Genomic DNA, 24,861 nt, shown 5'->3' on the forward strand with positions numbered 1-24,861 from the left:
CTCACTGGGTAACACTACCTGTGATTATAGTTGCCATTAAAAGTCCTGACTACAGTTCTCAGATCAGCAGATGACCTTAAACAAGAGCACCTAAGTTGGCTGATCAGAACTCATCCCATTCCCCCTCCACCAAGGAGTAAGAGAAGGAGGAATACAAATAGAGAATTCATGGAAGGGAGAGGAAATAAGGGGGAGGAAGAAAAAAAGGTAGAGAAAGAATAAGGCTGCATTCACACCTGAGCGTTTTACATTGGTGATCCTAGACCTGTACAAAATCGCGGTAAAAAATGATGCGTTTTGTCGCTGCAAATCGCGATAAAAAAAGCAGCAAAAACGCTATGCTCAGGTGTGAATGTAGCCTAAGGCCCCGTACACACGAGAGGATCTATCCGCTGGAATTGATCTGCGGATCAGTTCCAGCGGATAGATCCGCTGGTGTGTACATCCCAGCGGATCTTTTTCCGCGGATTTTTTTCGGCCCGACCGATTTCCAGCAGATAAAAATTTCTTAGCATGCTAAGAAATCTATCCGCTGGAATCGGCTTCAGCGGATCGATCCGGTGGTCTGTACAGACTCACCGGATCGATCCGTCCGATTCCCTCCCTCGCATGCGTCGTAATAATTCGACGCATGCGTGGGTATCCTTATATGACAGCGTCGCACACGTCGCCGCGTCATCATCGCGGCGACACGTCATCGCGAAGGGATTTCGGCACGGATTTCGATCCGATGGTGAGTACACTTCATCGGATCCAAATCCGGGGAAATCCTCGAGAGGATTTATCCGCAGATACGGTCCGGCGGACCGTATCCGCGGATCAATCCTCTCGTCTGTACCCGGCATGAGAGAAAAAAACAAGAAAGACGGCTAGAGAGAGGGATGGGGGGAAAAAACAAGAAATTCGGATAGCGAGAGATAAAGGGGAAAGAAAGGAGAACAAAGAGAAAGAGTGATGGATCCTAAAATCTACCATATGAGGTTTTAATACTGTACGAGTGGAGAGGACTCACACAGCGTTACATTTACATGGGTTAGGGGCGCAAATTACTTGTCTTGCCTGGGGTGTCCACATAAACTATAACAACTCCCTGCTCCGGCCAACTCTACTGAAAATGCTTGGTTGGAGTCTAGTAACATTAAGCCGGAAACTTGGTGTAGTCCATACATAGTTACATAGTTACATAGTCCATCCAGTTCAACCACAAAAAATAAAAAACACAGTAAAATCCTATACACCCAAATCCATACCCACAGTTGATCCAGAGGAAGGCAAAAAACCCCAGCAGAGCATGATCCAATTTGCTACAGCAGGGGAAAAAATTCCAAATCCAAATCTTTATTGGCTACATACTAAAACACACTGGTAGCAAGCTTGTTACTAGTATGTATGTGTTTTAGTATGTAGCCAATAAAGATTTGGGGCTAGATTCACATAGAATTGCCCTGGCGCAGCGTATCAGAGATACGCTATGCTGCCGTATCTTACCTGGCTCTAAGTCGAATCCAGGAAGATTTTGCGCCGTAAGTTACGGCGGCATAGTGTATTTCTCGGCGCGTATTTCAAATTGGGCGGGTAGGGGGCGCGATTCATTTAAATGAAGCACGTCCCCGCGCCAATTAAAATGCGCATGCTCCGTTTTGAAATTTCCCGCCGTGCTTTGCGCGAAATGACGTCAGTAATGATCCGCCCTGTGAACCTCCGCTTGCTCAGCGGGGATCGCTCCGTTGATCCCCGCTGAGCCGGCGGATGACAGGGCGGTCCCTGCACACTGTGCAGGGACCACCCTGTCTTTTCTCCGCTCTCCCCTATGGGGGGATCAGATGAACACGGACCGTCTGTCCGTGTTCATCCGATCCGATCCCCCAGATGGATGGAAAAGTAGGTTTTTCCTCCGTCACACTTTGGCGGATCGGAGCAGGTAGGATGTCAGCGGGCATTGTCACCGCTCACATCCGTGGCTCCATAGAGGAGCACGGAGCGCCCGATCAGGTCCGCCTAAAAAACTGAGAGAGGATGGAAGTAGGAATGGCGCTAGCTTTTAAAGTGCAGTGCTGATGTGGTAAATTGTGTTACAGGCGCCTGTACTTAATAGTGAAAAACGCAGTGACATATAATCAAATACAGGTAAATTGGTGCATTTTAATAAAACCTAATTTTGAAATCCTAGTACGGAAAGTAAAGGAAAATGCTGGTGATATCCAAAATGTGTGTGTAAACAGCAATGCGATTAAGTGAAAATAGATGAATTAAATTGCTTGAGCAGCTGCGATAAAAACGCAGTTCCAAGTGATCAAAAAAATATATAATAAAATAGTGCACCTTAATAAAATCCAAAATTAGGTTTTATTAAAATGCACAAATTTACCTGTATTTGATTATATGTCACTGCGTTTTTCACTATTAAAGTGGAGGTTCCACCTGAAAAAAAAATTTCCACCAGAAATAAAAAAATAATAATTTTACTTACCCTAAATAGCTGTTGCTATGCGGAAGTGCCGAATCTGCCTCTTCATCCTCCGCGGCGGATTCTCTTCCTCCTCCTACACTCGGTGTCTTCTTGTGAATGGGGAGCGCTGCATTCTGGGAACTGTGTGTGTCCCAGAAAGCAGCCGGCCCATTCACAAAGCGCCGCGCTGCTCGCGCATGTGCAGTAGGAAACGGGCAGTGAAGCCATACGGCTTCACTGCCTGTTTCCCTTACTGTGGATGGCGGCGCTTGGAGCTGCCAGGATCAAGGATCGGCCTCGGCGGGGGCCGACATCCCTGGCGGCTAGGACAGGTAAGTGTCCTTATTAAAATTCAGCAGCTACAGTGTTAGTACTGTATTGACTTTTATTTTTTTTTTATTTATTTTTTTTGTAATGGAACCTCCGCTTTAAGTACAGGCGCCTGTAACACTATTTACCACATCAGCACTGCACTTTAAAAGCTAGCGCCATTCCTCCTTCCATCCTCTCTCAAATCATTATCTCACCTAGGTGAAATAAGTCAGGTAGGGGCAGCTGCTTAAATTAATTAATTAAGGGCATAAAAACTCTATACTCGCTCACAGGCAATATTTGGTCCTATTGCGCGGATTCATTTTTCACTTTCGCCTAAAAAACTGGCAGGCGGACCTGAACGGTCCACCCGTGTGAAAGAGCCCTTACTTACATTGTGTCCAAAATATGTAAATAATTTATATTCTGTAGCATTGCCACAGGTACACTTTAAGGTGGTGAAACAGGCTTCGTCTGGTTTTATGAAATGTGTCCCTAATCTGTATATGTGCATGCTGCTGGTAAAACCATAACAAACTCGGATAAATCCGATTTTTAGTAGTTTTAAGGAAGTTCATAGTTTATATTTTGTTTACACAGGTTGTTGAAGGCAAGTTGGCGCCCTTTCTCATGAAGGTGATCAAGTTTGCCACATCCCATGTGTACAGCTGCAGCCTCTGTAGTCAGAAAGGCTTCATCTGTGAAATATGCAACAATGGAGAGATCTTGTATCCCTTTGAGGAGAATTCTACAAGCAGGTAAGTTTTCATGCTTCATACAGGATAGTGCAATATGTTAAATAAGTAGTCTCTTTATCACCATCTATGTTTGGTAGTCATTGGCAAGCTATAGAGTTTGTTCTTACTCAACTGAAAAAAGCCAGTGCATATCAGTTGCTTACTAACAAGATGTTGAGCCAAATGCTTCATGCTAAACACAACTACGGGGCAAGTAGATTTCGACACTTTCCACCGAAATTGGAAAAGCTCTTAAGATTTGCAAGTCTAAAATGCTAATAAAGACCCCCTTTCACACTGAGAAGATTTCAGGTGTTTTAGCGCTAAAAATAGTGCCTGTAAAGTGCCTGAAATCTGCATCTCCAGCCACCCCAGTGTGAAAGCTCGAGTAATTTCACACTGGGGCAGTGCGCTTGCAGGATGGGAAAAAAAAGTCCAGCAAGCAGCATCTTTGGGGAGGTGTGGAATGAATGGGCACTGCTTCAGAAGCCCCTGAAAAGCGATTTTGAAGTGCCGCATCACGGTCACTTTTAACCCCTTTTATAACCCATTATTGGGGTTAAAAGCACCACGCTACCGCCCCAGTGTGAAATAATGTTTTATTTTTTTTAAATTAAAATACTCCACTTACAAAATGAATAAGATTTTTGTTTCATCTGCATGGTTGGCTTGTTATGTGTTGTTATACTATGTATGACATGTTTTTAACCATTTCATTTACACTGTATACTTAACACTTTGAAGGTGCAAAATATTTTTTACGAGGTAGCATAGATTAATCAAACAAAAAAGCAGACAGTTCCCGGTTGCACAAGTATGCACCCTCTCAGCTTTGCACATCTGAATCCTGCAGTGTTGCCCGTTTATCTTGTCAAATTGTTCTGCTTCTCTCAGAGAAATGTTAACATTTTGTCACATATTCCCAATTGGATTGAGGTCTAGGTTTGACTAGGTCAGCCTTATTCAGGTTCTTGATTTTAAACCAGTTTAGTGCTTTTAGTGTAGGGTCATTGCTGTGCTGGTTGGTGAACCTCAGCCCTAACCAGTTTCCTACTTCTTGTTGATGAAAAGCCCCCCGACTTAACAAATGATTTGAATACAGCAATAATTCACAATGGTAATAGGGTTTCCATAATGGTGAGCAACACATAGGATCTTCTTTAAATTATTAATTCAAAAGTCATAAAAATTCATTCATTAAATTCAGGGAGCAGTATGAAGTCTGTGGTTCTGCTACAGTGCTATCATAATGCTAAGGAAAACACTCTATAGTGAAAGGATAGCTTGGTCATGTTGCTTTGACAGGTCATGTGACATGTAATTCTACATTAATGCGTTTGTCTTTTCTATCTGTCTAGAGTTCAGCTTTAATAAATAATTTTTTTATTTTTTTCAGTTTTTTTATTTGTAAATACATATATATGGACAAATGTTTTGTATTACCCATCGCACCTATATGAGCTTGGTGGACTTCCCTTTCCAAAGCAATGGGCATTAACCGCACGGCCGCGCAATTGTCAGTTAAATCGACGCAGTGCCAAATCACAAAAAGTGCTCTGGTCTTTGGCCAGCGAAATGGCCTGGGGCTTAAGTGGTTAATAGGAAGGCTTTCTACAAAAAAAATGACAGTGTGTATGTAAGAATATGTACCCATTCCGCCAAAAGAGCATTAGTGAGATCAGGTACCAATGTTGAACAAGAAGACCTGGCTCGCAATCAGTGTTCCGATAGATCCCAAAGGTATACAACCCATTTACTGACAATATTTATGTACTTGGTGTTATGCACTTGGTGCAGTGGGTGCAGTTACAGCACCTGAATGCAATCATTTAGCTGCTTTCCTCCCGCCCACAGTAGTTGTACTTCAGGCCGCCTTTCTTTCGGGTTTGGAGCGTGCATAGGCACACCCCCTGCCGACCTGTGCTGTGATTGGTAACGGCACAGATTGGCAACTCATTTCAACCAATGGTTATGGCTGAAGTCAGTTGATCGTCTGTGAACAATCATAGACAGTGTTCAGTGTTTACAAATATACAGAACTCTGTGTACTGTGAACAGCGATCTGGCTGTTTCTTCTCCCTGAAAAACAGCAAGATAGTAAAGTAAAAGCAACACACATTACACATTGTTAGGCACACAGTTAACCCCTTGATTGCCCCTAGATATTAACCCCTTCCCAGCCAGTGTACAGTATTATCACTGATCACTGTATTAGTGTCACTAGTGATGTCAGTGACCCTCCCAGATATTGTCTGTTGGCTACAGATTTTCCGACACCCTATAATAGTCACACTATAAGTCGCTGATCACTGCCTCTACAATATATCATCTATAGCTGTGTAAATTCTAGTATATATACTATAGTTTGTAGACGCCATAACTTTCGCACAAACCAATTAATATGCACATGTAGCATAATACATTTTGGCCTAGATTTATGAAGAAATGTGTTTGTTTTTTTGCTATTGAGTAGTTGTTTTTCAGTCAATTTTCATTTATATTGCAAAAAATAAAAACAGGGGTGATCAAATACGACCAAAAGAAAGCTCTATTTGTGTGATAACAATTTAATTTGCATACAGTGTTGCATGACTGCACAATGCCGAATGTAAAAATATGGTCTGGTAATGAAGAGGGTAAAATCTTCCGGAGGTCACGGGATTAAAGGGGTGACCTGATACTTTTTTGACCATATAGTATAATTTGTAAAATCAGGTAGATTTTGTTCACTTACAGAACAGTAAGATAAAATCCCATTTAAAGCCATTTAAATTCTTGGATCACAAACCATTGTGAATTCTTAGAAAAAGAGGCTTGTTATTAACAAATAAGACACCAGGAAGTGCGGACTCCTGGTACTACGTTGGTTCCAGGATCTGCAATAGGAAGGCTTTGTTAAATACAGGTGCCCTGTCACTTGTCACTTGTGAAAGCCAACACGTTTTTAGCGCTGTTACTAGCAACATAAAGCGTAGAAGAATATTGTATCATTTAACAATGATAGATTAATTCCTTCTTTGTTAAGCCAGTCTTATTTCAAATTGCGGGATTTAAAGCAGACCGTCTCCTGGATCCTGAAAAAAAAAAAATAAGGACACCTTTCAACATTTTTTAGAAAGACAATACAAATGAAATATTTATTGTTCACAGCAAGCTTGATTGTCCTTGAATTCATTCATAATTTTTTGGATCCAGCACTCTTCTCTCTGAAAATATTGTTAGTATGGGAAGAGAATTCTCTCTCTCCCTGTACTTCCTGGAATTGTCTTCTGCACTCCCCTCTGCCCCCAGAGGTGCTCTCTGTAATCCTATGTTCCTGTGTGGGTTCTTTATGCAACCCCCAGCGCATAACCGTGTACAGCCAGATCTTCTACTTCATCTTAACGCGGGGCTGTAAACGGCAGGTAATGGGATAGTGATTATGCAGGCTCTGCATGCTGTACGACCCCTGTACAGTCATGTACATGTACTGAGGTTTTTCAGGCATCCTTTTTTTTTTTTTTTTTTTACTTTTTGCTGCTTTTTACAAGCGTTTTACAGCTTTTGGCATTTTTTCTTAGCCAGTGGAAAGCACAAGTGGGAGGAGAGGGAAAGGAAATTATGGGTGGAGAGCTGTTGTTTGAGCAGAAAATGAGAGACAAAAATGAACGACAAAACTCTCAAATCAGGGCTTTCTTTTGAAGTCTATGGGGCCTAAACAGGGGCCATTGAAATTAAACGGGATTTGGTTTGTTGAGCGTTTTCGAGCTTCAAGCAGAAAATCGCTCAAGTGTGAACGGGGCCCTACTGATATATCAACTGACTTGAGGATGTTTGGGGAATAGGCTTCCCAAGTGCATACAACAGGTTTAGTGTTGGAGGGAAAGGTCCACTTTAAGCATCTGTATTTTCTATACCAAGAAACATTTCCCCAGGGTAGACGAAAAGACTTTACACTGGTTTAAAATAAGCCTATCATCAGTTCTAGCTTATGATTACAAATGTCAGACTGTAATGTAAACATGATATGTAGCTGAACCATATAAAGAATGATTGAAAAGTTGCACATGTGCAACTGAGTATCTGTTATTGTTTCAGGCACACATAATCACTGTACATGGAATATTACTATAGTTCTACCTCTTACTTTATACAAACACTTCACTCTGTACGCTGCAAGTTAGATCAGCCTTCAAACAGTGTTTGGAGCATTGTGAATGTTAGAATGAGACATATCTGCTACTTAGGTTTAACACTTGTGGAAAAAATAGCTTTAGCTCAAATTAAAATGTTTTGAGGTTCTCAGAGTGTAGGAAAAAATATTAAATATAGTATATTAAAGCCCTGCTCTAGCTAAAACTATCTTATTTTTGTTTTGAAGAGTGGGGGAAAGGTTAGAAGCTCTGTGAGGTTTTAAATAACCCTTTGCAGCCTTTTCCTTTCACCTGGACAGGAAGTGAGGGAAATCACCCAATGGAGAGACACCTGGACAGGAAGTGAGGGAAATCACCCAATGGGGAAACAAACAGTGAAAAAAAAAATTAAAGGGGTTACTAACGTTTATAAAATAACTACTTTTGTTTTGCTGTCTGCTTCCTCTTTGGGATATTTTCCTTCACCTTCTGTTCTGTCTGACATCCATCCAATAGTTAGGAGGTAAAGGAAAAAGTTCACAACGGGTACATAGACACTCAAAGGCTATAACCAAGGAGTCTTAAATTGGTGGTCCTCCTGCTTTTTCGAAACTACAAGTCCCATCATGCATCAGCATGATTGAAACAGCTGGAGGCTTGCCTCTTTAAGACCCTTGCTCTAACCCTTCCACACTTATTCGACCATTTATATAATGTTAAATAGTGAGGTTGTCTTGATGAAATGTTTACAAGGAGAACCTGCAAAATCATGCAGAGAGTGAGCTTGAGGCCCCGTACACACGACCAAGTTTCTCGGCAGAATTCAGCCAGAAACTCGATCGGAGCCGCATTCTGCCGAGAAACCCGGTCGTGTGTACACTTTTGGCCGAGGAAGCCGACGAGGAACTTGTCAAGCCGAATAGAGAACATGTTCTCTATTTCCTCGTTAGTCAATGGGGAAACTTGGCTCGCCGAGATCCTCGGCAGCTTCACAAGGAACTCGACGAGCAAAACGATGTGTTTTGCCCGTCAAGTTCCTTGGACATGTGTACGGGGCCTTAGAAGTACTGGGGACAGAGGTGAGAAAAGAGACAGTTGACTGCAATGGCTCTTGGGTTTTGTCAGTTTTGCAGAAAGGTGTATATATAGCACATCAAGATCAGGAAATAATAATACCTTCTCTCAACAGCCGTGTAAGGAGTGTCTCATGGTATGCACTATATGACGTTTTCGGGGGTCATTCCGTTTCATCAACCAACAGAGAAGGACAAATACCCCCTAAAACAATGTGATTCCTGTAGCATTCTTGCTGAATAAATGAACTGAATGAAAACTGGATGGCTTTTGTGTCCATCTATTCTCAGGCCATCCATAAATATTTAAAACACAGAGTCACTGCAACTTGAGAGGGAAAAACATAAAGGAATGCTATCTTGTGAGAATTCTCATTTAAAAAAACAATTAGTGAAACATAGGAATTCTATAACAGGTAAACATTGAAGTTCATTCAACTTATGAAGCTATTTGTGCAGTGATAAATTATTGTAAGCTGCCAGTAGAGAAGCTACATTTCCTTAAGTTCCTTCAAGTATGGGTATACAAAAAATGTGTTTGAATATGAAAGCCATTGCCCAAAGTCCATTTTTCTTAATTAACATCACATTTATTTGTCTGCCTTTAGCTTTGCCCTAATTAAAACAATTATGTTATGCCAACACATTGGCAGATTTTTTGTGTAAATGCTGAAAAGCAAATTAAAGCGACTTTTAATTACAGTGACTGGGTGACTTTAAACATGTAACTGCTCACTGGCATAAAAGCTGCTACCAAGTATAAAGGCCTAACAGTGTGTACACACATAGCTTTCATTGTCCCATTTACACCCGAATGTTGGCTGTTTTGATCAGGCAGAACTCCAGTACTTTCTCGTAGTGATGGAACTTGCCCATCCCTTTCTGTCTTCCAAGGATTTCTAGTGGACATTGATGGACTAGTAGAAATTTATGGGGTGGGGGGGGGGAGTGGTCTGAGGAAGATGGAGTAGAGACACACGCTCACAGAGCTCCGTCCGTCCCTCCGGTTGTCTGACTGTTGGCGTGCTATCAAAGGCTATACATGCAGACATGAGACTGAGTAAAGTCAGCTTTTTGAGCCTGGACTCTCACCTTGGAATGAGGAGGAGAGAGAATAAACCCCAACGGACGTTGGCACAGCCTGAGATTCTACAGTACTTCCCGGGAACGCGTGTGGCAGTATCCCGAAGCCAAGCGGCTGAGACACATGGGGCTGCGGGAGGTGCTGAATTTAAAAAGACAGCGTCCAAAGTGGGAGACGAAGAACGTGAAATCCCCGCTCCAACGGCGCTTAACTGTCCGGCCCTTCTAGATACACTGGAAGGAGAGAAAGGGATACTGAGCATTATGGATGAGCAATTACCGGGCCCCCGGGAGCAACGAGATATCCGAGTCCCAGGACTTGGCGATATGGACTTGAGAGCACTACTCAACAGACCTAAATAGACCCCGAGATGTGATATGCTCTTTCCATCGTAATACACATAAAGAGACATTTATGGGGTAGGAGTGGCATTTTTAGGGTGGGTTCACACCTGTACGATCACACAGTCATCGCATGTGATTCGCATCGCATTGCTGTGCATATAACATGTGGTTTCTGTGCGATGCAAATTCAGCCATACTAACTGTATGGCTGAAATCTCATTGCATTTGCACCAAAATGGTGCAGGATCTTTTTTTGGGAATCGGGTCGCATGGGTGTTCCTGCACCATTTCACACATCACAGGGGTGTCATTAACTTTAAATTGACACCCCCCAGAATTTTGCAGATGTTAGTGTGAACGAGTGTGCGATTCAGGTGCGATGTGGGAACCGACACTGAATCGCAGGGTTTCCCGCATTGCACAAGTTTTAACTGGGACTTGAGGTTCAGGTAAGTAAGCTGCAAGGAAATGTGTGATAAAAAACTAGCTGACAAGAAGCGATACCAGTGTGAGTAGAGAGATGACCTTGTCCGTCTGCTGCTGCTCATTCGCTGTTCAATCACAGACAGGGGGCAGGGAGACTACACCACTGTTTTTTCTAACTGTAACAAATAAGGGTGCATTGTCCATCTGAATGTGCTGTGTAGATCTCAGGACTGGATGAACATAAATACAAATCGATTTGGCAGGTAAAACATTGTAACTGTTTATTAGTTTTTTCTGGAGTTTTTTTTCTGGAGCTTTAACTATTAGACTTTAGGTAGGATAAGTTCACCTTTAAAATAAAAAATATTTTTTTTTTGCAGGTTAATAAATATACATTTACTATTATTTTTCTTAGGAGCCTGTAAAGCATTGTACCCACAATCAGCAGATCACAGATGCAGTGTCAGGCTCCTGCAGACTGTCAGGCCCCTTTCACACTATTGCGCTAAAAATAGCGCCTGCAAACCGACCCTAAACAGCGGCTGCTGTTTCTCCAGTGTGAACACTGGAGTGGTGCGCTAGGAGGACTGCTCCAAAAGTTCTGCTAGCAGCATCTGAGGAGCGGTGTGTTTACCTCCACTGCTCCTTCCCATTGAAGGAGCGGTGGATGCAGGTTTCCCTGCATCCAATTTACATGACAGGCGAGTGTAACCGGCCCTCAATAGATCCGGAAATGGGATCTCGCGCCAATATAAATAAAATAAATTAAATTAACAATATGTAGATAGCCAAGCTGCTCTTTGTGAAATTGCATAAATGCAATTGTAGACAGTGGAGTGAAGTTTAGAGGCGCTAGCTGATAGTGTGTGTACACTAAATAAATAATAAAAATTGTATGCATCAATGATTAAATATAAATGAGTGAATGAATCAATAACATGTGAATAAATAGTGACCATGTATAATAAGTAGAAACCACAATAATATTTGGAATTCAAAATGTGGTAGTGCACAAAAATTAAAAGAGAACAATTGTGCCAAAACTAAAAATAAAGTCCATATATATAAGTGATGAATCTTCAAAACCATAGACAGAAAATCTTCCACCTTCACCAAGATAAAGAAAGACCACCAAAAGTGCTCATGGATGGCACCTTACCGCAAAAAATGGACCACTTTAATTAAAAAGAGGTCAATCAGGCAGATAAAGATAATATTCCAGACCCAGATCTCTCAGTCTCAATAGTCTTGATAGAGCAATACTCCACGCCACATGGGATAATTAAAGCAAAAGAGAGAAAATCGCCATAGAATAATATTGTTTTTATTGGGTAAAACAGAGAAAACAAACGCCAAATGGCCTCTTACTTGATGGGGTGCCTAGCCCCGGCACTGAGGTTGAGAGCGTGGATGTTAATGGGAGAATAGATGGAGTCCCGTGGCCGGCATAGGAACCGTGCAGAGCCGCACTGAACGCTGTTGGCGTGCGTTCCACCCTCCGAGATGAGAGAGCCAGCGGGACCAGGAAGTGGGTGGGTCGAGCGTGACCTGTAAGCCTCGACGTACGTTTCGTGATGATGTCACGTCGTCAGGAAGCATCAATTTTTATTATTTATTTAGTGTACACACACTATCAGCTAGCGCCTCTAAACTTCACTCCACCCTCAATAGATCCGGTTCATACATTTCTGAGGCTGCCGCGGAGCGCACAGCAGAAGGGTTCTGTGCATCTTTGGCTCCATTTCAGGTCCGAATTCAGGCAAAGATTCAAACCTAAAATGGTGACGCACTGGACCCCCTGCTGTGAGCCATTCAGCACATAGTGTGAACCAAAGCCTCAACTGTGACAGCGGGTGCGGGGGGAAGATCCCCAGCCCACTGGCACAGATCAGGGGAAAGCTGCAGGTAAACTTATCCTTTAAATCGTTCCTATTATCAGTGTGTCCATTCAGAAGTGTGTTCTTGTATACAAAGCATTATGGATTTTTACAAAATGTGATATGTTGCAATATGACTGTTTAAAATGCAGCAAGGATCATATAAACGGATGTTAAGAGTCGAGCAGCAATGAAAACTTACTAGTGGTGAACTTCTGACCTGCTTGTATCCTTGGAAACCATAAAAACGCAGCACAACACGGCTAAAAAAAAAAACGCTTTAAGTTGTTTAAAGAGCATTAGAAAGAACATGAAGGAAATACATAAAATATATGCTAGGTGTGAACATTCCCACTACATGAAACACCGTAGGTGATGGATCATTATATTTTAGTGACCCATAGGTGTTCCTACTGATTTTCTTGTGTACACGGATTATATCAGCATTCTCATACAGAAATGTTCTAAAGTAAACATACAGACCCATTTCATTAATCACATTTCTGCTTTGTCTCAGCTGCCCGGCTGAATGACACAAGAATAATACAAAGAGTGACATTTTTCCTCAAAAGCTCCACCAGGGCTGAAGAAAAGAATTGGGAGCCTAGCCAAGAATCTAATATTTGATCTGCGATGACAGAAATTGTAGTCCGGAAATGCATTACAAGTTTCTAACACATTTAGAAAGGTGTACACCACCGGCACACTATAGATGACCGCATGCTGAGCACACTGCCAGATGTACTGGTGTGTGTCTAGCTGAGATGTATATGGAAGTATATGCAGTAGATCTTTGGCATTCATGCACATTAGCCCAAGGTTTTTTTGTTTTTTTAAAGTGTATTTTTGTGCGTGTACTCGAGAGAGGAGCCGGACTGCAGGAGTTGGGAGTAGGCAGGCCTCCCCCAGAGGCAATCTGCCACCTTTCTCCATGCCCTGGGTGGCAATGGTGGGTGTGTGAGGGGGTCCTCCCACACAGCCCGCCCTACCTGCTCCACTTTGAAGCCCAACGGGGCAGAGGGACTCCCTATAAGGGAGTGAGAGGATTTGCCCGCTCAACCAGCCCCGTTAGTCCTTCACCTCTCTTTTTTTAGAGACCGTGTGGTCAAAGTGCGTGCATGTTAACCCAATTTTGAGTGCGTGTAAGTGTGGTGGTTTTTGTGGGAGGGGGGTGGGCGTACTAAGCGCAGGCTTACCTCGCATAGCACACCCACCAGGAGTCGGGCTGAGACCACCAAACTCAATTCACATGTAGCCGAGACCGGGATCTGAACCCCTAGCTGCAGAGGTGAATGGCTTATCAGCGCAGTGCCAATCGCGTTGAGCCACCGCAGCTCCCTTTTTTTTTGTTTTTTTAAGTCAAAGTCTAAAGGGACACTAAAGGTTCCTTTTTCATTTATTTTTAAATAACAAACATGTCATACTTACCTTCACTGTGCAGCTCAACCTCTTCTGGGGTCCCTCAGCGGCTCTCGCTGTGTCTCCCCACATTAGATAACCCCCTTGGAGAAGAGCTCTTTCCTTTTATTTGATTGACAGCAGCGGCAGCCAATGGCTGCACTGCTATCAATCTATCCAATCAACACCAGGGACGCACCAAGCAGGTGAACTGGCTCAGGTGAGTAAAACGGTGGGGCCAGTGATTGCTAGGTGTTTTTTCACCTTAATGCATAGGCTGCATTAAGATGAAAAATACGAACCTTTACAACCCTTTTAAGGCTGGGTTCACACTAGTTCAGAGCGAATTGCAGCTCCGGTTTCCTTTCGAAGATAAAAAGGATCCATTCAGCGGTTCCTCTCCGTTGTAGCTGCGGATCAGCTAATCAGGGAGAAGGGGGAAGGTGTAGGAGGAGGGAGAAGAGAATTCCTGTTCACAATGGAACACATCAGTGAATCAAATGCGTTGCCATTGAAGATGATCTGCCTGCAATTCGCATCACACTGCCTTGAAAACGCACACTTTTTTTGTGCAATGCGGAGTCAGGGTACAGCGCACATATGTGAACCAGACCCATTGAAAAGAACATATTTTCAAATCTTCTACGAATTGGATGCTGTGTAATCCGCATCCAATTTGCATATGTGTCAACCGAGCCTCAAGTGATTGTAAAGGAAGAAAGACGTTTTTTTATCTTAATGCATAGCGCATTAAGATAAAAAAAAAAAATTGTGTGTAGCGGCAAACCCTAATTACTTACCTGACCCCATCTCTCTCCAGCGATGTCCAGGAATGTCGAAGTCGTCTGGGACACTCTTCCAGATTGGCTGAGACACAGGGGAGAGAGGGGGTGTGGCCAGGTCGGGGCTCCATGTCTGAATGGACACACGGAGCTGTGACTCGGCTCCTGTGCCCCCATAGGAAGCTGCTGACTGTTGGGGCACTCTATAGGAAGGGGGGGCCAGGAGCAGCGAAAATGGACCCGAGAAGAGGAGGATCCAGGCTGCTCTGTGCAAAACATACTGCACAGAGGAGGACTTTACAATCACTTTAATTGAACAAGCTGGAGTGAGAAACTGATTGGCTATCATGCACAGCTGCATCAGATAATGCACTCTCCAGTTTTAGTAAATCAACCCCATTGTCTCTGCTGTACTGAAATCCCAATGTTGTGTTTTTGATGCATTTTTTAATCATATAAAAACACACCAATAGCAAGGTAAATTGTGAGTGTTTTTGGCAGCCATTAACGCTGAAAGCCCTATTTTGTCAGATTTCTCCTGTATTGAATTGAATTGTAACTCTACGGTCTGCCCTCATGTTATAAAGCACTGCGCAAACTGTTGGTGCTATATAAATCATGTATAATAATATCAATGAACTGTGTTAAATTGGAATACAAACATATATTTGAAATCAAATCTTTATAATTTTTTGAGAATAACATAGAGTGGGCGGATTTCTGCCAGTCATAGGCTGTGTCATGCCGCTCCAGCCTGTGTCTTAGAAAAAGAGGGAGGTGAAGCCTCATAGTTACATAGTATGTGAGGTTGAAAAAAAGACACAAGTCCATCAAGTACAACCTGTATTGTATACCCCTGTATGTTGTGGGCGTTTAGGTGCCTATCTAATAGTTTTTTTAAATTATCATTGCTACCTGCTGAAACCACTGCTTGTGGAAGAGAATTCCAAATTCTTACCATAAAGAACCCTCTACGCCAGGGGTCTCAAACTCAAATTACCTGAGGGCCACAAGACGAGTTTTCATATCCCATGGGGGGCCGCATGCAAACTTTTTGAACTTCAAAAACAACAGTACTGGTGTCAGTGAACGCATTATTAACCCCCCAGCACTGGTGTCAGCGGACGCATTATTACCACCAGCACTGGTGTCAGCGGACACATTATTACTCCCAGCACTGGTGTGGATGCATTATTAACCCTGACCACTACACTGCACACCGACCACTACACTGCACACTGACCACTACACACCGACCACTACACTGACCACTACACTTTACACTATACACTGACCACTGAACACTACACACTGACCACTGAACACTACACACTGAACACTGAACACTACACACTGCTCTTACTGTGAAGAAACCTTTCCGTATTTGGAGATGAAATCTCTTTTCCTCTAGACGTAGAGAGTGCCCGCTTGTCCTCAGTGTTGACCGTAAAGTTAATAACTCAACACCAAGTTCACTATATGGACCCCTTATATATTTGTACATGTTGATCATATCCCCCCTTATTCTCCTCTTCTCAAGAGTGAATAAATTCAGTTCCTCTAATCTTTCCTCATAGCTGAGCTCCTCCATGCCTCTTATCAGTTTGGTGTGTTTACCACTCCTCCACTGCTCATTCCCAGAGGCGCATTGTGGGCGGTATTAACCCTTTTTTGGCTGATAGCGGGGGTTAAAACCGCACTACTAGCAGCCGAATACCGCCGCAATTCCAACGGTATAGCGGCGCTATACCGCCACCGCACCTCCCGCCCCAGTGTGAAAGGGGCCTAAAAGTACATTTATAAATCGAGGCGGGTGGAAAAATATTTGCTGAACAGTGACAAACCTATCAGATGCAATCAGTGTTTGGTTATTTGGCCACTGCAGGTGTCAGTTGCTTGAATACAATTGCTGGCTGTGGATGAGGGGAATCAAAGGATTTTCTCTTGTTCACCTGCAGGCTGAAAGAGAGAAATCTAGTCATGTATGACTAGCTTTAGTAAAGTTAAATAATGGATAAATTATTGTACGTTACAGTAGGCCTTCATCCTATAATATATTATATACATTGTCCCGCCCCTTACTATTTAACATATACATATTGTTTTTAATTGATGTAATTTTATGTCCACATACATTTCTCACCTAGGTGTGTGTTGCCCAGAGCTTTGGGTCCACAGTGAGCCTCGCGGCACAACTGCACTTGTTTACGCACGCATACACTAAGACAGCTATTAGGGAAGTTCCAAACCTTTGTACAACCTTGGCGCATGCATGAGAAATCATTAATATCGTGCAGCAGCTATTGCAGGTAGGCTTGAATTTCCTCTTTTAGGTCTCGGTATGCATATTGTTCCATGAAATGACAGGTTTCCTTTAAGAATATCAAGATTCCTTTGTATTTGTGTAAATTATCTTCCCATTCATCTAACATTCTTTGAGGTGGCCTTAAAAATGATGACTGTATGTTCAAGATAATTAACCTTGTACTCAATACAAGCCCAAATGTGTACACATCTATGAGACATCACTGATAATGAGCTTGGCATACACACATGTACACAAAAGAACAGGATGAAGCCCGCACCCAGGAAGAAGTCTACCTAGGTTTCTAGTTAAAGGTAATATTCATTATTTAAAGTCCAACATTCTAGTTGTAATCAGCTTAAATAGTGCAGAAATGAGTAATTCCTACCTCCCCGTTACCCAATACCCAGAGAAAGCCCAGGTGATTGGAGTGCCAGTTGTGCAAACATCATATTTCTCCATGGACACCTCTTCCTGTCAACAGCTGAAAAGCTTTCAGGCTTATCTGTTTGCAGTTGTTCTTCGAACTGTGAGAGATGGTCCAGGCTCAGACAGCTCATTTTTCATTTCTTTTCTTTTTGATTGGATGGGTGATGGAAGATGAGCTGTAAACACATTACATTATAGTCTCTGTGAATAGAAGAGTGTATTACCCAGGCACTTGTTTGCAGTGCATTTATTTGTGTCAGCCCTTAAGCAAACAGAATAGCTAGCTCATGCACACACGACATACCCCTGTGCTCACTTAATCAGTATGACACATTCCTTTGTTACTAAATTGTTCCAAACCAAACAGAATCAGCACAGCTAATTAGCAGCTTTTAGAAACCTCTGCTTCGTTATCCTGTCACATCCTGCCCAGCTATAAAACAAGAACATGAGCTTGCTCTTCTAAGCTATAAATGCCAGTCAGATACCTGTAAAAATTACTTCATCTCATCATAGGAGGAGCAAGTACTTGAAATAAGGCCAAGGAATTATGAAATAGGAGAACAGGGTCATACACACACACAATTCTTTTCACACCAAAGTTTTTTGTCCATTCCTAATTTATAAAAAATAAAAAGTATAACCAAACAGAATATGGTAGGGTGAGCCTAATGCCTCGTACACATGGTCGGACTTTTGACCGTGCAAAAGTCAGACGGAAGTCCGACGGAAAGAAAGAGAACAGGTTCTCTATCTAAGGTCCGTCGGAATTCCAACAAAAAAAGTCAGATGGAGGCTACACATGACTGGACTTTCCGAGGGGAAAAAAAGCCAAAACAGTAGGAGTTCACAGAATCAGTTTACAAAGGGCCAAAAGCAGAATTAGTACAGTGCCTACTAATAGGCTTACAATATTAGACCTTGGATTGGTAAAATTGTAAGAAAGCTGATGTAACGGCAGTGAATGCTCTAGGACCCAGAATGACCCCTCTTTAAAAAAAAAATCAATCTCTTCTTTGGCCCAATTCCAAGGGCTATATTATAAATGAACGTCCTCCCAGACATGTCTTGTTTTCAATGTAGCTCCTTGCTCTGGAGTTCTCCGTCATCTTTATGAGTGGGCTGCACCATTCTGTCAGAGAATGCTAAGTTATTGCCAGTCACTTATCACAATGGTTAACCAATTCTGGTGATTCCAGGTAAAGTAGCTCTGCATTGCATCTTTTTCCCTTTGACAGCAGCTTCAGCTATCTTGAGAGAACAAGCTCTGTGTGATAGGTGGTAACAGTGAAAAAATATTTTAAAAAATTAGGTTAAAAAAATTTACCAAAATAAGAAATTAATGCATAAGATTATACTCGGTTATTTAATTACTGGATAACATTTTGATTGAGGCACATCTCATTAAAGCTTAAAGAGGAGCTCCAGCCCCCCCCCCTCCCAAAAAATTTAAAGTCAGCAGCTACAAATACTCTAGCTGCTGACTTTGAATATAAATACACTTACCTGTCTAGGGATCTAGCGATGTCTTTCCCCCGAGCCGATTCTTTAATCAGCTTTGTTTGCAGGCACCGGTATTGTAAATAAGGTAAACCGGCAGTGAAGCGTGTGGCTTCACAGCCGGTCTCCTACTGCACATGCGCAAGTGGCCCTGTGCTTTGTGAATAGTCCCGTCGTTTTCTGGGATCTGTGATGTGTCCTAGAAGGCTGCGAGGAAGGAGGGAGGGACCGCCGCTGTGCATCTGGCCGCAATGGGTACCTATCGAAATCTGGTTTCTGCTCCCCCTTCCTCCTCAAAAAGTGCCAAATGTGGCAGTGGAGGGGGGAGGATGCAGACAAGTGGAACTTCCCCTTTTGGGTAAAGTTCCACTTTAATTCTGAGGATGAAAAACATTAGTACTTTTAGTGGACCCCACTCCCCCCTACAACGGTTAACTGATTTTTTAGGAGATGGTGAAAAAGGTGATATACTTGCCTTTAGCCTCCCTCTTCTGCTGTCCAGTGCTTCAGAATGTGGATGGGCTTTCCAGGTCCCCCCAATGCAGGACGAGCAGTAATGCATTGTTCAGGATGATGACCAGTCATGCAGTGAAGAGAAGACAATGTGGGGACCAGTTCCATGAAGGGGTGGAAGTTTATAGGAGTCAGGAATAAGGTAAGTATATCACCCTGTTCATTATCCTCAAGGTAAAACAAGCAGTTAATCCTGGCACTGGGGAGGGGATCCCACTGCACGATTTAGAGTTTTTTTTTCATTAAGTTCAGCTTTAAATGAGTTGTAAAGTCCCATGGTTTTTCACCTTAAGGCATTCTATGCCCTAAGGTGAAAAACCTTCTGTGCTGCAGCAGCCCCCCAGAGCCCTCCTTTATCTTACCTGGACCCGATCGTTCCAGCGAAGAGAACGAGCCCAGCAGCTCCAGCCGTTGTCTTGGGTCCTCATTGGACAGATTGATAGCAGCAGTGATACAGGGATGGGGCCGAGTCCTGCTCTCTGTGTCAATGAAAGCAGCAGCAGGATTGAGGAGCACGCCCGCACAAGTGCCCCCATGGAAAGCGGCTATCCGTGGAGGCACTCGATGAAGGGGAGGAGCCAGGGACGCTCTGTACAGGTGCGCGGTCATGCGACGTGGCTCCCAAACAAAATTAACGTCCTTTTTTTCCCACATAGAGAGCTTTATTTTGGTGGTATTTAATCACCTCTGCGGTTTTTATTTTTTGCGCTACAAAAAAAAATAGAGCGACAATTTTGAAAAAAAATCAATATTTTTTACTTTTTGCTATAATAAATATCCCCCAAAAATATATAAAAAAGCATTTTGTTTCCTCAGTTTAGGACGATGCGTATTCTTATACATATTTCTGATTAAAAAAATCGCAATAAGCGTCTATTGGTTTGCGCAAAAGTTATAGCATCTACAAATAGAGGGTAGTTTTATGGCATTTTTATTACAATTTTTTTTTACTAGCTATAAAAATGCACTGATTACTGTAAAAATTACACTGGCAGTGAAGGGGTTAACCACTCGGTGGCGCTGAAGGGTTTAAGACTGTACTATGGAGTTCCCGGGACCCGCGAACACGCGCGCGCTGGGCGCCAAACTTAAAGGGACTTACAGGTACGCCCATTGCCTGCCCGTGCCATTGTGTCGACGTACATCTGCGTGCGGCGGTCGGCAAGTGCTTAATATACTGACTAAATTAATAAACAAAAACCTTATACTTATCTCTCTCTTACCCTAGGGCAGTGATGGCGAACCTTGGCACCCCAGATGTTTTGGAACTACATTTACCATGATGCTGAACTACACTGCAACGTGCATGAGCATCATGGGAAATGTAGTTCCAAATCATCTGGGGTGCCAAGGTTCGCCATCACTGCCCTTGGGTCACACCAAATATGCTGGATGTTCTGGGTGACATTTGCATTTACTGCATGCCAAAAATGAACATAAGTAAGGCCCCTTTCACAGCTGTGGATCATATGTCCGTTTTTCATCCATCCGTTTTCGGATGAAAAACGGACATACATGTATCCCTATGGGCTTGCGGATGTCAGCGGATGATCCGCTGACATCCAATCTCATCGGTCTCCGCTATGGTCCGTGTCTGCAGACGGAGGAAAATACTATTTTTCCATCCGTCTGCGGATTGGATGGACATGGACAAACGGTCCGTGTTAATCCGATCCTGCCATAGAGAAGAGCGGAGATCTGACAGGGCGGTCCCTGTACAGTGTGCAGGGACAGCCCTGTCATCTGCCGGCTCAGCGGGGATCAACGGAGCGATCCATGCTGAGCAAGCGGAAGGATAAGGAACGGATCCTTACGGGATCCTTACGTGTGAAAGGGGCCTTATTGAATGCAGCACGGCATGTGCATTGTGGTACACTGCAGTGTGATTACATTGCCTGCTACTGTAACAGTGAGTTGGACTGTCCTTTCAAACAAATGGCATGGCGGTGCACAGGTTATTTTGCGATGCAGTAAAGCATGCTATTAAAATTTGTTTCAACGCAGCACAAATTTCTATAAACAATATTTTTGTGAGATGCACTGGACGTGTGGAGGGCCACACTTGAGCCCCTCTTTTTCACTAGATTGACCAGCACCGGTATAGCGTATATCCAAGAATTGTGACTGTCCTCTTTTTCCATCAGCCTCAGCATCTTTATTATTATAAAATAGCCTCCTTTTATGTTAAGACCTTCAGAATGTGAACACTGTGAGCTATTCATTGCACTTAGTTTTAATGCATGGCTATTTTCTTTTATTGTAAAAAAAATAAGTATTATTACATTTGAAGCTGTCTATAATTTTCTCCATTTCATTTAACACATACAGCCTTTTTATGTTTGTTTCAATTTGAGTTCTGTAGCTGCTACCAGTACTTTTCATAATACTGGAAATCTAATAATGTTAATGGCATGTGTAATTGGCAGAATGATTATGCTGAAATGATGCTGGTATTATAAGGCTTTAAGGCTTTAGTAGGAATGTGCTGGAAACCAAGTGAAAATCCCATGAATTTACCACATTGTTCTATAAAGAAGAAACCTTGAAATACTGCAGATTAACCAGTGAACTATACAGAGATATACTTGAGGAATAAGAATGAATATATCCTGTTACTTATCTCAAATATATATATATATATGGGTACAGTCATTTACACGTACCTTTTAATATTTTCCTAATACTGTACAAATATTTTTAGAAAATATATGCAGCCAACTGATAAGGCCCGGAGGGCTATATATCGGTTTTCATCGCCTGACAAATGAGGATTTATGTTTAAACAACCCCGCCTGTAGAAGTATCAATTATTTATTACACATTTCATTTCCTTTACATTCCCCCAGCCCACCTAAAACAGGCATGCCAAACTGGTGATTTTTTTTTTGTACAAGTGAAAGGATTTAAACAAAACGTGGGCCCAGGCTAATCTCTAATTGATAAACTTCCCTACGCCATTTTGCAGCTAAATAATTTAGAAAATGTATTTTTCCCTCTTCTCAGAATGAAAATATTGTAATACAAGTTTACACCTCTAATGTTAATTCCCACATGCTATCATATTGTTCTGGAATTAATAAGATCTAACCCTCAGTACATTAATTGGAAGATTTATTCCACTCAGTTTAACTCATTGTTTGTACAGAGAGGTCAGACTCATTAGAGCGCCTGTCCTAACTTCCTAAACTAAGCCAAAAACAAACCCTTGAAGAAGGACTTAAATAGAAACAAAGGACGTGTAGTACTTTGCCCCATATAGCTACTTTAGGCGCTTCCTAAATCTAGTTATGAGGTCCAATCTGCCTCCTCCCCTCTGCGGCAAATCTTATAAAAACTTAGGAGACAGATCCATCATTACATCGGTTTATCTCGGCTCAGAGCACTTTCCCCAGCACCTAGCTACTAGGCAGTGCCGGGACAAGGTCATCTAGAGCCCAGGGCGAACATTGCCAAACTGCTACCCCGCTCAAAATGTCAGCAAAAATTTCCCCCCCCCCCCCAAAAAAATTGAGCACTAATCCAGCATGCTTGCTCCCTAAGCATAAATTCCCCTGGTACAAATCTGCCCCCTGCTGAAATACCCCCTCCCAGCACAAATCTTTGGCACCCATCGCCTAAATCCCCATAACATTAATGTCGCTCTCCAAAAAAGTCACCTCACCTAGCACAAATCCTCTACCATTTAAATTTCCCTTCCGAGTAAACATCCTCGACTCCAAATCCTCCCCTTCTAGCACAAATACACCCCCTTAAATATCCCCCAGCACTAATCCCCCCCCCCTTAAATACAATTTCCCCTCCCAGCACAATTCCCCCACCCCCCCTCAGCATGTCACCTCTTCTAGCACAAACCCCCTCCAAATCCTCCCCTCCTAGCACAAATCCTCTTCCCCATCCCCCCTCATCTCCAAATCCTCCCCTGCTATCACAAATACACCCCCTAAATTTCCCCCAGCACTAATCCCCCCCCCCAAATAAAATTCCCCTCCCAGCACAATCCCCCCCCCCCTTCAGCATATCACCTCTTCTAGCACAAATCCTCCCCTCCCAACACAAATCCCCCTAATTCACCACTCCTAGTAACTCTTACCCCCTGCCATCCCCAAAAAATGCCCCTCCCAACACAAATCCTCTCCCCCTCAATCTCCTTGAAGCGCCCCCCACCTCACATGAAAACACAGTGCCTAGAGAAACCGTCCCTCTTGCGCACCGCTTTTTCCAGCCCTGCTACTAGGGACAGTGTACTACAGTGACTTTGTCCCAGGGTGGCTGCAGTACTATTGTGTAAAGGTGTGTTGTAAAGTGGTTCTGCACGTTCTGTTGGAGCCAGTGGGAACTAAATACTAAACATTCACGGGAATATTTCACCTCTTGACCAAAAGAAAACAGAAGAAGCCAGCTTACTCAAACTTTTTAAATATACTTGTACTTTCTCCCCAAAATTGCCATACCAACTATCCTGTAATCACATAGTAAACTTGTATACTGTCCTGTTTTTTTTTTTTTTGTGTGTGTGTTTTTTTATTGGTGTAGTTACTATGTAACTTATATTGTATACAAGGTTTGCTTTTACTGTTCTCCCTTGTCTGACCTGACTTGATCTGTAATCTGTTTAGCCTTCATAGTACATTTCCACCCACCTGATAAAACTCAGTCATCAGCCTATATGCTTATTGTTGAGACATGCGTCGTCCTGTGTTCCCAAGCCTTGCCAATGGCGGGACATCAGCTAGAGTTGCATAATCATGTCATTAGTCCACATCAATTTAAATAAGGCAGTTTATAAGCTTGTGACTGTGTCATAAACTTGTCAAACATTAATGAAGAGTATGTCAAGAGTTAGCAAAATCATATTCGACCTGACAAGATTTCACCAGTTTATGTTTGCATGTCCTGTATAGTATGATTTACTGCTGTAAAAACAACACCATCTGTGTGAGTAAAAACAGGTATTAGAGTACGAAAGGGTTGTATTCTCGTAATTTGTGTAACTTAAAGGGTTGTAAAGGTAAAAAAAAATGTTTCCCTAAATAGCTTCCTTTACCTTAGTGCAGTCCTTCATCCTTCATTTACCTCATCCTTCGATTTTGCTTTTAAATGTCCTTATTTCTTCTGAGAAATCCTCACTTCCTGTTCTTCTGTCTGTAACTAAACAAAGTAATGCAAGGCTTTCTCCCTGGTGTGGAAAAAGCCTCTTGAGGGGGAGGGGCGAGCAGGCAAGTCAGGACACTCTCTACTTTGCAGATAGAGAAAGGAGCTGTGTGTTAGTGGGCGTCCTGACACTCCTGCTGGCCCCCTCAAGAGACTTTCTCCGCACCACGGAGAAAGCCTTGCATTACTGTGTGTAGTTACAGACAGAAGAACAAGAAGTGAGAAGAAATAAGGACATTTAAAAGCAAAATGGAAGGATGAGGTAAGTGAAGGAGGACTGCACTAAGGTAAAGGAAGCTTTTTAGGGATTTTTTTTTTTTCCTTTACAAACCTTTGTTTTGGTAAAGTTGCTTTTACTAATATTTGGAT

The 24,861-nt window shown here is 42.7% G+C and overlaps 1 protein-coding gene and 1 long non-coding RNA gene across 2 annotated transcripts in view; one reads left to right on the top strand and one right to left on the bottom strand.

Annotated features, from left to right (window-relative positions):
• PLEKHM3 (pleckstrin homology domain containing M3) overlaps positions 1 to 24,861 on the top strand; it is a 223,887-nt gene that overhangs the window by 184,202 nt on the left and 14,824 nt on the right. Inside the window, exon 7 of the mRNA XM_040357361.1 lies at positions 3,362 to 3,519. Coding sequence (XP_040213295.1) covers positions 3,362 to 3,519 — 158 coding nt within the window. The remainder of the gene's footprint in view (positions 1 to 3,361; positions 3,520 to 24,861) is intronic.
• On the bottom strand, positions 6,059 to 24,198 carry LOC120943816. Its single transcript, XR_005750322.1, has 3 exons — positions 23,982 to 24,198; positions 17,288 to 17,504; positions 6,059 to 6,572 (listed from the first exon to the last, which is right to left on the bottom strand). It is a non-coding gene; the product is annotated as an uncharacterized LOC120943816 (long non-coding RNA).

The sequence above is a fragment of the Rana temporaria genome, chromosome 6, assembly GCF_905171775.1.
Source record: "Rana temporaria chromosome 6, aRanTem1.1, whole genome shotgun sequence".
NCBI lineage: Eukaryota > Metazoa > Chordata > Amphibia > Anura > Ranidae > Rana > Rana temporaria.